Raw genomic sequence first — 13,147 nt, 5'->3', positions numbered from 1 at the left:
AATGCGCAGTGACATCATCAGTGATGTCATAAAACGCATAGTGACATCATCAGTGATGTCATAAATCCCCCTCGGATGCATAGTGACATCATCAGTGATGTCATAAAATGCATAGTGACATCATCAGTGATGTCATAAAATGCATAGTGACATCATCAGTGATGTCATAAATCCTACCCTGCTGGTGGATAAATAGTCGTAGACGGACAGTTGATCAGACAGTACGAGTACGAACACAAAGTGGATAATGATGAGCACCAAGTCAAGCCAAGTTTATTTGTATAGCACATTTCATACACAGGCAATTCAAAGTGCTTCACATAAAATGGCAGGGGAAAAAAAAACGACCTTACCATCTCACAGTGACCCGATGACAAGCAGCCTACGAGCCCTCAGCCTGGGAGCAGAGGAGGCGCGGGGAGCCTCCACTGCCACCAGAGGGGGTGCCACCACCTACCACCTGGTGAAGTGGATCACCTGGAAGAAGAAGAAGACGCCCATCGTCACCCAGAGTCAGAGTGGGCCCTGCCCCCTGCTGGCCATCATGAACACACTCTTCCTCCGCAGGAAGGCCAAGCTGCCGGCTCAGACTGAAGTCATCACTACTGAAGAGCTGATGTCTCATTTGGCAGACCGTGTGTTGTCCGTCACACCCAGAGAGAAGGCAGATGGTATGGAACTCAACTTCCAACAGAACGTGAGCGATGCCATGGCGGTGCTGCCTAAGCTGTGCACGGGTCTGGACGTGAACGTGCGATTCACAGGCGTGACGGACTTCGAGTACACGCCCGAGTGCATCCCCTTCGACCTGCTCGACATCACACTGTACCACGGCTGGCTGCTCGACCCACACAGTCCAGAGATGGTGACGGCGGTGGGGGGGCTGAGTTACAACCAGCTGGTGGAGAAAATCCTCCACTGCAAACGCTCTGCAGACAGCAGCCAAGTCAGCCAAGGACTGGTGGCAGAGCAGTTCCTGGAGTCCACGGCCACTCAGCTGTCGTACCACGGCCTGTGTGAGCTCCACACCGTGGCCCGGGAGGGAGAGATCTCTGTCTTCTTCAGGAACAACCACTTCAGCACCATGACCAAACACAAGGGTCACCTGTACCTGCTGGTGACGGACCAGGGCTTCCTTCACGAGGAGGGTCTGGTGTAGGGATGCAACGATTATTTTTTTTGATCCACGATTATAGTCTGAGAAAAAACCACGATTATCACGGTTTCACGATTATTGTTATGGACGTATAAAAATCACATGAGCATTCTCTAAATAGAGGTTTTATTGTATTTCCCCCACAATCTTAACAGTTGCTGCCTTCCGGAATACTAATGCACGATATGGATTTTTACAGCCGATAGTATAGGCCTACGCTAACCGATAAATATTCTCCTGGCCAATAACCGATACGTTAAACATACTATTGTTACTTTTTTCACATTTTTGTATTTAAAAAAATAAGTTCTTAACCTGTATTTTATGCACACCTGGGATTAAAAAAAGAAGAAAGGGCAGATGTAGTGAGCAAAGATGGATGATTTAATATTCCATGGCTCTGACCTAATCAAATCTAACTGACATCACTATTGTGAACATAAAACAAACAACATTTCTGATATAATATATATAATATATATATATATATAATACAAAAAATATTTTATTATTTTATAGAAGCGAAAGCCTATAGCTGCTTAGTCTGCAGAAAAAAACACAAAAGGCATAGTAACTTAGACTCTTATTGGCATGTTACTGGCAACTAAATGTGCCGTCTGAAATGAATTTTGCATTGGGGTCAGTTCTATTGAAGTGATGATGGGGCAGGCATGGAAAGCCTCACTATAAGCCATCATGTGTCGTTTCACTTTTTACTGGAAAATGCTCCCTCTGGATTAAAGAAAGGACACTCTGTGGTGTTGACTGGTGTTTGTTATGTAAATGTGCGCATTTGTTTTCCTTGTCTCAGTCAGATCATGACTGCCAAGCAGCTAGCTACGTTAGCTTCACGTTATTAGGCCTACATGTAACGTTAGCGGGTTGCTTTTGGAGTTGACACAAACCCTTGATGTTTCTTTTCGTGTAAAGCATGAGGTTCTCTATGGTTTAGGCCAGCGCTGGGAGCATGAAGTGCTTTAAATGCGGGGATGTTTGGTCACACAACGAGCTTGAGGAACTATGTACGCTAGGCTATGGCCAGCTAGCTAACATTAGCCACAACAGCTAACGTTAACGTCAATGACTGTATGTTAACGCTAAACAAATCCGCTGCCTCTTCCCCACGTTTGGTTTAACGTAACACCAGCTCAGACTTTCCCCTAATCTCAGAAACCTTGCGGGACATGTATTGCAACATTTATGTTGGGCTGGCATCCATGGCTAGGCTAGACTGGCTACTACTGGGAGACATGGCAGCTGCCTGTGTTTGGTGCCTCCGCTAAATAGTCCGTGCGGAAACGAAGCGAGAGAGACAGGTTCCTCTCCTTCCAGCGCCGTCTGCGCCGCATGGGAGTTTAAACTGACGGACTGTTGTGAAACAAAACACTCGGTGTAGCGGAGCCTCTGCGGTTATATAACCGTGACGTTTTAAATCGCGGTTAATAGTCAAACCGGTTAACCCCTGCATCCCTAGTCTGGTGTGGGAGTCTCTGTGTGACGTGCAGGGAGACGGGAACTTCTGCAACTCGGACTTCACACTGTGGCGCCCTCCTCAGCACACGGCACAGGAGCAGCAGAGGCAGATCGACGAGGACAGCGGCTTAGCCCTGGAGCTGTACCAATGGCCCGAGCTGAAAGAAGTCCAGGGACTGCAGCAACATGAACCACTCCAGCCCACTAGCGTAGCCAGACTCGGCTCATTGGGTGTGCCACAGAAAGCCAGGGTGTGCCAGGGGGCGGACTATTTTTTTCAAAAAAAAATTGGGTCTTTTCAAACCAGATTTAGAGGAATATTTGTGTGTTGTTTGCTCCTTTTCGCACTCATTATTAGCAGGTAGAAGCAGTCAATTAAATTGTATTTTTTGGCAACATGTAAAACCACTTTGTTTAGTATCTCAAAAAAGTCTCACCTACTTTTTCCAATGAGTGTTCTAGTCGGGAAAGAACGCAAATTTGGTTGGCATGTTCGTGTGGACCCGTATATTATTAGAAATCTGAGACGCATGCAGATGCATGACTGAAAAGTCTCCTGGCTAACGTTAAATGCGAAGGGACACGCCGCCAACATCTTCACTGTGCGTGGCGTGCATTAGAAAGTGCGTTTCACAGTGATACATGGGGGCTGCTAGTACTGTTAACGCTAGTTAGATAGTACAGTAGTGTGGCAGTCTCTAATATGCTACCGCCGTTCATTCCCCCAAAAGCACACACAACAGCGCTAGAAACAATCACATACATGTTGTGACTTGTGTACTCACCATGCGATCATCAAATAATAATCCAAAGTACGCGAAACTGTCATTTTCAAAGTAAATCCATAGCGAGAGGAACCAGCAAGAGTGGTTCCAAGAGGGTTACCTCTCTGCAACGAAAATCACTTCCTTGTTTGCCTGAGACGCATGGGTACACATGCGTCTCAGGCAAACAAGGAAGTGATTTTCGTTGCAGATGGGAACGCTCTTTGCTACTTATTTTCTCTATGGATTTACTTGCAGGCGGACAGTTGGACACAGTGCATGACAGCGTTGACATGTGTTTTGCAGACAAAACAAAAAACCTTTTTTACCCCATTTTTTTTGGGTGTGCCAGCGGCCTGTCTGGGTGGCATTGGCACACCCTAGCACACCCGTGGCTACGCGCCTGCTCCAGCCACAGGGCTGATATCATCATCATCATCATCATCATCAGTATATAAATGGGAGCTGGGGCTCTGTCTGTTAACGCAAATATGTCCGAGGCGGAGGTTCCATGTTGAAACTTACGGCGGTCCGAGTTGTCATGAATGCGGTATCACAGTGGGACAGAGAAACAGAGAAACAAACAGACAGAGCCCTAGCTCTATACTGACTGATGATGATGATGATGATTGATTGATTGATTGATTGATTGATGGATGCATTTGTAATTGCTCAATTCTTTAATGAACACTGCTAGCTCTGCATTGTGAGGCTCTCTTTTTGCTTGTGTTATGTAACTCGTATTGTGCTGTATGTTACTGTTTCCTGTTTGTGTATCTGTACTCGCTCTGGTATTGTGCTGTATGTTACTGTTTCCTGTTTGTGTATCTGTACTCGCTCTGGTATTGTGCTGTATGTTACTGTTTCCTGTTTGTGTCTCTGTACTCGCTCTGGTGGCAAACCATGTTTCCCCTCGGGGATTAAGAATAAACGCCATACCATACCAACTGTGATGTCACACATAATACCTTCCACATCCAAAAAGTGACTTCTTCTTTCTTAACTCATTGAGTGCCAATGACGACAATCGTCAATTCGATTAGTGACGTAGAGTGCCAATGACGACGATTGTCGTCAATTGCGTTTTTTGACGGTGGGGCGTGGATCAAAGCCTATTACATCTCCTATAAAAATATGGGAGCTATTGAAGGTGTATAACCTATTTTACAGACCCATTAGGTGGCGACAGTGCTCTCCAGATTAGAGAAAGGTCCGGAAAACAGCAGGAAAAAGCCCCGTGATGAAAGAGAAACCGCTCATGCTGCAGCCAGAGCCATATAGATGGCTCTGGCTGCAGCTGACGTTGGCTGCGAACAGCAGTCAATCCGCGCCCACAACTGAGCCCCTCTGCCTCTGTCTGTCTGTCTGCATAGTTTCTCCACACGATTAGCCGCCAGAAAGGCAGCACCCGACGCCGAAGGGCCAAACCATTCTCTTTCCGTGTAGCGCTGGGAGCCGGCGCACAAAAACGGAGCGCTCCGAAAATAGACTGGGTGCGTGAGGCTGTGTGTTAGTGTGGGGAGGAGTTTGCAGCTGAGGGGGGGAGATGGGGGTGGGGCACGCAGCTAATATGTTCTGATGTAGTGACGTGGTGTAGTTGTGTGGTGACACAACTACACCACGTCACTACATCAGAAAATATTAGCTTCAGACTCAGTGAATGTGCTTGAAATGCTTAATTTCACAAAAGGCGGAATATCTCAGCTTCTAATTTGAAACGTCTCTTTTTGCTCAAAACAACCTATCTTCTCCGGCTCATAACTAAAGAACGGAAAATGGTATCAATAAACTTTTTTTTGCAGATGATAGAAGAGAGTTCTCATCGTTCTTTGTGCGTGTTCGGTGTTTACATAGTAATATCACACAATATTCTGTGGGCCTCGAGAAATCACTGAAAACGCTCTGAAACTCTGGCACTGGGAGCGTCCGTTCTCCAAAAGTGGCTGGCACTCAATGAGTTAAAGGGCCCATATTTTGCTAATATAATGTATTATTGTTTTATTGTTGGCCTCCAGTAGAGTAACTTATTGCATCATTCATAGTTCAAAAAACTCAGTTTATCTTGTACTGGCTCTCACTGCCCCCTTCAGTTCAGCCTCTGTCTGAAACACTCTGTTTTAGGTCCTGTCCCTTTAAGAACCACCACCCTCCTGGAAATACTCCAGGCGGGCAGCGCGAGACAGTTTGTGTTTGCAAACCTCTTCCCCGCGTTGAGAACCACTGCAAATCACAATCGTGCCGAGAGGGTGTGAGAGGGAGAGGACGCTGTGTTTGGCTGCAAAAAAAATCCAAGAGTACCTGGCAGCTGCAGCCAGACCCTTCTCAAAAGCTGTGATGTAGTAGCTCATACTACATCACAGTTGCTCGAGTAACATCATGATGGCATCACAACTGCCTGAGTGACAACCCAGTTGGGCAAACACAGTTGCTCGACTGACATCACTGATGACATCACAGTTGCTCGAGTGACATCACTGATGACATCACAATTGCTCAAGTGACATCACTGATGACATCACTGATGACATCACTTCTAGTGCAGTGATACTCAACCCGAGGCTCTAGAGCCACATGCTGCTCCTTTATGGGTAGTTGTGGCTCTTTTAAATCCTACTTAAAATACATAAATCATTAAAAATCTGATAAAATAATGGGAGGAAAGGGATTTTTTTTAATTGTGGCTCTTGCAAAGCTTTTTTTGTCAGTTCAGTTGACTTCAGTTGATGTATATGGAGGAACCACTGTGTACAGTTTGATCAAGCCCTAACGCAAACAAAACCAGCAGGGTAACAGTAATTACAATTTAAAATCGGTTAAGAATACAAAATCGCCCAGAAGTGTTATTGGAAAATTGGATCTGAAGCTCCAGTGCAAACACAGCCAGGGAGCGAGAGAAGCAGAACCCTCAGCTCTGGGTTTTCTATGCCAGAATCATCTGAGGAGAAGGCCTGCTGGCCAGCTGCTGTCTGGGCCCCAGGGGGGCCACACATCGCCTGGCCCCCAGGAGGGCCACACATTGCCTGGCCAGAGCCATCGTCCAGCCTCTGATACAGCTCTCTGCCACTGCCAGCTTGACTAGTGGAGGAGGAGGAAGAGGTGTAACTCTGTGTGTGTCCATGGGTCTCATTGTTTAGTCTGTGTGTTTGCATTTCTTTCTTCTCTTATTCTCTCAGGTTTATGTTCTTCTGTTTCCTCCATATCAAACAGTTGCTCTCTCTCTCTCTCTCTCTCTGTGTCTCTGTGTCTCTCGCTCTCTCTGTGTCTCCCTCCCTCCCTCTCTTTGTCGACCCCCTCTCTCCCCTGAGTTGAGGGAAGGGCAGAGCAGGCGAGGCACATACGGAGGTCCAGGTCAAGATAAGCACACCTGATCTGTCTTGAACTGAGCTCTATCCCCAGTACTGCAGAGCACACACTCACACAGCATTCTAATGCCTCCCCACCTACCTCCATGGGTGAGCCCACCATTATTACAATAGTATTATTGTGTATGACTCACCAACAGCCTTACCGCTGGAAAACTGCTCCCCGAGAGTTGGAGAAAAGAAAAGAAAAAAATGTCTGAGTAGAGACGATAATGTCTGAAAAGGAATCGAATTAAAATATTACTGGTATTAATTAAAATATTACTGGTATTACGTTTGTCATAAAGCTGTGTGACACAGACATGCATGCAGAAATGAATTGTCCGATAGAGAGGTTTCCCATCTCCCGTGTCCCCAAGTGCACGCACACGCACACACACGCATGTGCACACACCCACAGACACACACAGCACGCACGCGCACACACACACACACACACACACACACACACACACACACACACACACACACACACACATACATACATACATACATAGTAGTAAAATTAAGCAGAATGCAGGTTACGTGATTTCCCTATTGTTCCTGTTTATTACGCAGCAAGTAGCAGTGAGGTGTGACAGACCTGATGGCAGCAGGCTGAGGTGTGACAGGCCTGATGGCAGCAGGCTGAGGTGTGACAGGCCTGATGGCAGCAGGCTGAGGTGTGACAGGCCTGATGGCAGCAGGCTGAGGTGTGACAGGCCTGATGGCAGCAGGCTGAGGTGTGACAGACCTGATGGCAGCAGGTTGAGGTGTGACAGGCCTGATGGCAGCAGGCTGAGGTGTGACAGACCTGATGGCAGCAGGTTGAGGTGTGACAGGCCTGATGGCAGCAGGTTGAGGTGTGACAGGCCTGATGGCAGCAGGTTGAGGTGTGACAGGCCTGATGGCAGCAGGTTGAGGTGTGACAGGCCTGATGGCAGCAGGTTGAGGTGTGACAGACCTGATGGCAGCAGGTTGAGGTGTGACAGACCTGATGGCAGCAGGCTGAGGTGTGACAGGCCTGATGGCAGCAGACTGAGGTGTGACAGGCCTGATGGCAGCAGCAGGCTGAGGTGTGACAGACCTGATGGCAGCAGACTGAGGTGTGACAGACCTGATGGCAGCAGACTGAGGTGTGACAGACCTGATGGCAGCAGACTGAGGTGTGACAGACCTGATGGCAGCAGACTGAGGTGTGACAGACCTGATGGCAGCAGACTGAGGTGTGACAGACCTGATGGCAGCAGACTGAGGTGTGACAGACCTGATGGCAGCAGACTGAGGTGTGACAGACCTGATGGCAGCAGACTGAGGTGTGACAGACCTGATGGCAGCAGACTGAGGTGTGACAGACCTGATGGCAGCAGCAGGTTGAGGTGTGACAGACCTGATGGCAGCAGGTTGAGGTGTGACAGACCTGATGGCAGCAGCAGGTTGAGGTGTGACAGGTCTGATGGCAGCAGGTTGAGGTGTGACAGACCTGATGGCAGCAGGCTGAGGTGTGACAGGCCTGATGGCAGCAGACTGAGGTGTGACAGGCCTGATGGCAGCAGCAGACTGAGGTGTGACAGACCTGATGGCAGCAGCAGACTGAGGTGTGACAGGCCTGATGGCAGCAGACTGAGGTGTGACAGGCCTGATGGCAGCAGCAGGCTGAGGTGTGACAGACCTGATGGCAGCAGCATGAGGTGTGACAGACCTGATGGCAGCAGCAGGTTGAGGTGTGACAGGCCTGATGGCAGCAGGTTGAGGTGTGACAGGCCTGATGGCAGCAGCAGGTTGAGGTGTGACAGGCCTGATGGCAGCAGCAGGCTGAGGTGTGACAGACCTGATGGCAGCAGCATGAGGTGTGACAGGTCTGATGGCAGCATGAGGTGTGACAGACCTGATGGCAGCAGCAGGTTGAGGTGTGACAGACCTGATGGCAGCAGCAGACTGAGGTGTGACAGACCTGATGGCAGCAGCAGACTGAGGTGTGACAGGCCTGATGGCAGCAGACTGAGGTGTGACAGGCCTGATGGCAGCAGACTGAGGTGTGACAGACCTGATGGCAGCAGACTGAGGTGTGACAGGCCTGATGGCAGCAGCAGGCTGAGGTGTGACAGACCTGATGGCAGCAGCAGGTTGAGGTGTGACAGGCCTGATGGCAGCAGCAGGCTGAGGTGTGACAGACCTGATGGCAGCAGCAGACTGAGGTGTGACAGACCTGATGGCAGCAGCAGGCTGAGGTGTGACAGACCTGATGGCAGCAGCATGAGGTGTGACAGGTCTGATGGCAGCATGAGGTGTGACAGGCCTGATGGCAGCAGGTTGAGGTGTGACAGACCTGATGGCAGCAGCAGGCTGAGGTGTGACAGGCCTGATGGCAGCAGCAGGTTGAGGTGTGACAGGCCTGATGGCAGCAGGTTGAGGTGTGACAGGCCTGATGGCAGCAGGTTGAGGTGTGACAGACCTGATGGCAGCAGCAGGTTGAGGCCTGACAGGCCTGATGGCAGCAGACTGAGGTGTGACAGGTCTGATGGCAGCAGGCTGAGGTGTGACAGGTCTGATGGCAGCATGCTGAGGTGTGACAGGCCTGATGGCAGCAGGGAGAAAATGAACACTTAGCTGGAGCCGATAAAGGGACATTATAGCTGGGTGTGTCATGGCCCTGTGCCAAGAGGGCAGCCATCCATCACTAGACTGTCCTGAAGAGGAGGGGGGGGGGGGGGCTGTATCAGCTTCCATTTTGCTTTCCATTGTTGGTGAGACTAGGTACACTTTGATACTAGGGCTGTGCCGATTCACTTATCTCCCGATTCGATACTATCACGATACTTGGGTGCCGATTCGATATATATTGCGATTCTTAAGTATTGCGATTCTACGATTATTGCGATTCGATATTACGATTTATTGTGATTTGTGTTTCTTGTTTTCTTTTCCTTTTTCAGTTTGTTTGCTTTTTTACACCAGAACATGGGAAAAGTTGAATCATACACTTCTAGAGACTGTATATTATATCATGAGTAGGGCTGGGTGATATAGTTAAAAAGTATATTGATATAACATCTTTCATATCAGTCTATATCGATAATTATTGATAATTTTAATTACCCTTAATAAAAAACATGAGAAGAAAAAGGTTGCATTTTATTTTGAACCACCTTATTTTCAAGGCACACAGGTAGGTCTAATTTGTCACACACACACACATACATGCTCTGAGTGCAACTGCAAGCATTATTTACAGACATGGTGACGTTTTACTTTGATGACAGCCTAGCGTTGCCAGCCTTCTAAAAGAACGTTTGGTAACGTGTATTTCAGGGTTGTAGGGTTAACGTTAGGTGAATCAGAGGTGTGTAAAAGCCTGGGTTTTGCGTTGACTTGCTTAACTACAAATAGTCATAGGCTTATGTAGGGCTGGAGGGCGACCGCGCTGGGGACCGCGCGTCGTTAGTTGGGCGAGAAAAAGCCTTGCCTCGCTGAAAATGCGGTACATTTCTCCAGTACAGTTTTATATACGCATCAAGACTCCGCCCAAGCAGAAGACATAAAGTCATATAAGCTGTGTGCTCAATAGATGACACAATGAGTTATTCCTGTCCCAAAGTACAAGTAAAACCTTTCCAACACTTCAAATGTGTCTCTGCTCACAGAAGCGAATTGAGCTGCGGATGCCATTCCCTAAAGTAACATTGCAGACGTCTGTATTTGTTAAATTGGTGTCTTAACATTAACGTTAATTTCCCGGGCTCTTATTAATAGAACACATGTTAACACGTTACGTTAACACGAATTGAAACTCACCCACATCGAATTATTTGTAACGCCGGGTGAGATCAAACGAGAGGCGTCAGCGGAGGACCAAAATGCAAGACTCATTAGCCAGGAATGGGTCTCGTGCTACTTTTGCATGCTAAAATAAAGCTGATAATGTACAATTTGATTCAAGGGATGAAAAACCCTTTCAGAGTACAACACAAACTGTCTATTTTGCTGCAACTCGACAGTGCTGCTTATCCAGGAGATGTCGGGACTCTCAGCTCTGGATAAAACCATCAACAACAATCACTAGCAATGCCACCATTGTCAAGGGATATGATTAGCTGTGTGAGTGGGGGCGGGTCACGGGGCGGGTGCACTCGGAGTTTGTCTGTTAAATGATTGGCTGTTTCCGTGTCACTTGTACTAACAAGGTACATGATTGGCTGTATGAGCCATGGAGCAGAGGGAAGCGCTCTATAATGTACTGGATGAAAGTGGTAACATTTCATACATAAACAAACGGGAAAAAAATGACGCGATTATCGATTCTGGAATAAAAGATCGATTAAAAAAATTGTGACATTAAAAATCGCGATACTTAAGTGAGTCGATTTTTTCCCCCACCCCTATTTGATACTCACATCCAAAAAGTGTCCATGAGTCCAAGTTAATGTTGAAATAAAATGACAAATATTTATTAAATGCTTCCAAAAATGATCAGGGCAGTTCAAGAAATGTAAATCAGTCTTTCTTGTCAATTCGAGCAAAACAGGATCAAAGGGATAAATCAGGATTCAGTTAATGTGGTTCAAAGAAAATGTATGCCCTTCCTAGTCTCTCACCAAACAGTTTGCACCAAACCCACTTCCTGTCTATCTTACTACAGGTGTGACTGAACATAGCCCCGCCCCTCGCCATGCAATTCTCAGGTCTAAAGCAAACAGATAGGTACCCATGTAACATTGGAATAGTATGCAAACCATCCAAAAGCAATAAATCTCAATATTAGAATAGAGAGTAAAGTTATAAAGGGAATACTTCAAATACGTACAATGGCTCCAACTTCTTTTGACTAACTTTAATCCTGACTAGGGTCAACATATATTTGAGTATAACACTAGGCTACTTCAAATATTATCCGAGCTGCTTGATGTTGCATGTACAGTATGAGTTACCTTGGCAGACATGCAAGGGGCCCGAAAATGTGTCTTGTTTTTATTTATGTATTTATTTCAATTTATTCAAGTACTAGTTTGTCCAAGTCTCCTCCGGGGTTTTGTTTGTTGTTGTTGTTGTTGTTGTTGACGTCCTCTTTTGCATGTCTTAATAAATAACGCAGCAGAGGAAGATGCTTGGGTGTGAAGTGGTCAGCCCTACTTTAGATTGCTCTGCTGGTGTTGCTCTACTTTGAGAGGTCCCCAGTCATCTCCGTGATGTGAGCAGTGACTAAAAGTGTCCTCGTCGCTCGCTCACTCTCTCTCTCTCTCCCCCCTCTCTCTCTCTCTCTCCCTCCTCTCTCTCCCTCTCTCTCTCCCCCCTCTCTCCCCCTCTCTCTCTCTTAGGGCTGGGTATCGCCACTCATTTCCCGATTTGATACGATTCCGATACACAAGGTCTCTCGATTTCGATTCCATTTCCGAATCGATATTGATATTTCAGCAACAGTTACAAATATCAAATTTGCTTGGATGTGAAAGAGATTCTCAAAGAACTAATGCTGTAAATCGAACCTGGTGCATTATAAAAAAATATTAATGTTTACAGATGTTTATAGATGTTTACGAGATCTCGTTGCGCTAAGAACCAAACCACGTCTAACGGGGTTAAAGCCTCAAGCACCCGCGGCAAAAAGCATTATTATAGTTCCATCAATGAATATGGATTTGATATCGATATATCGTGTGTGTGTGTTTTTTTTACTCAGCCCTACCCCCTGTTTCCCGCATCTCTCTCATGTCTCCCTCATCTGTCTGTCTCTCTCTCACGCCCTCTCTCCTGGCTGTGCGGAGCGTGGTGGAGAGAGGAGTGGAGCTTTGGAAATAGATCAGATGTGAAGGGACGCTTGGCTCTTGATGATGGCCACCGTGTTTGTTTCACACATGCACGATGAGTAGCTTGGCTCTCAGCGGGGGCCGCCAGTTATCTGCCCGTGGTCAATGTGCTGCCTGGGAGAAAAGGCACGCTGTGCTTCATACACTACTTTCACTATTTGATATGGCAGTGTGTATTTTGATGTGTGTATTTTGATGTGTTCATGTGTGTGAGTCCTGAACGGCGTCAGCATCCAAGAGACAGTGTGTGTTTGTGTGTGTGTGTGTGTGTGTGTGTGTTTTATGTGTGTGTGTGTGTGTGTGTGTGTGTGTGTGTGTGTGTGTGTGTGTGTGTGTGTGTGTGTGTGTGTGTGTGTGTGTTTTAAGCGTTAGGTTGGGGTATATATTTTTATTTGTGATAGTTAAGGTTTTGGTTAGGAGCTATAGGAATGCATTATATGAATGTCCTCACTAAGGTAGCTGTACAAACGTGTGTGTGTGTGTGTGTGTGTGTGTGTGTGTGTGTGTGCACACGTTTGCGCACACGCGCACGCATGTGGTGCGTGCGTGTGTGTGTGTGTGTTTGTGTTTGTCTGTGTCGGTGTGTGGTCGTGTCTGTATGTGCCTATA

The 13,147-nt window shown here is 47.2% G+C and overlaps 2 protein-coding genes across 2 annotated transcripts in view; both read left to right on the top strand.

Annotated features, from left to right (window-relative positions):
• The window catches only part of nxph4 (neurexophilin 4), a 67,270-nt gene that overhangs the window by 10,527 nt on the left and 43,596 nt on the right, over window positions 1–13,147 (top strand). The gene's annotated exons all lie outside the window — the stretch shown is intronic.
• On the top strand, window positions 470–5,645 carry LOC310798401 (ubiquitin carboxyl-terminal hydrolase MINDY-1-like; the record flags this gene model as incomplete). Its single annotated transcript, XM_083660954.1, has 3 exons — window positions 470–1,155; window positions 2,631–2,771; window positions 5,531–5,645. Exons 1-3 carry the CDS (start codon window positions 545–547, stop codon window positions 5,643–5,645), a joined length of 867 nt encoding a protein of 288 aa, XP_083517080.1. The 5' UTR covers window positions 470–544.

The sequence above is a fragment of the Poromitra crassiceps genome (genome assembly GCF_964638095.1).
Source record: "Poromitra crassiceps genome assembly, chromosome: 25".
In the NCBI taxonomy this organism is placed as follows: domain Eukaryota; kingdom Metazoa; phylum Chordata; class Actinopteri; order Beryciformes; family Melamphaidae; genus Poromitra; species Poromitra crassiceps.
This window is presented reverse-complemented; position numbering and strand designations above follow the sequence as displayed.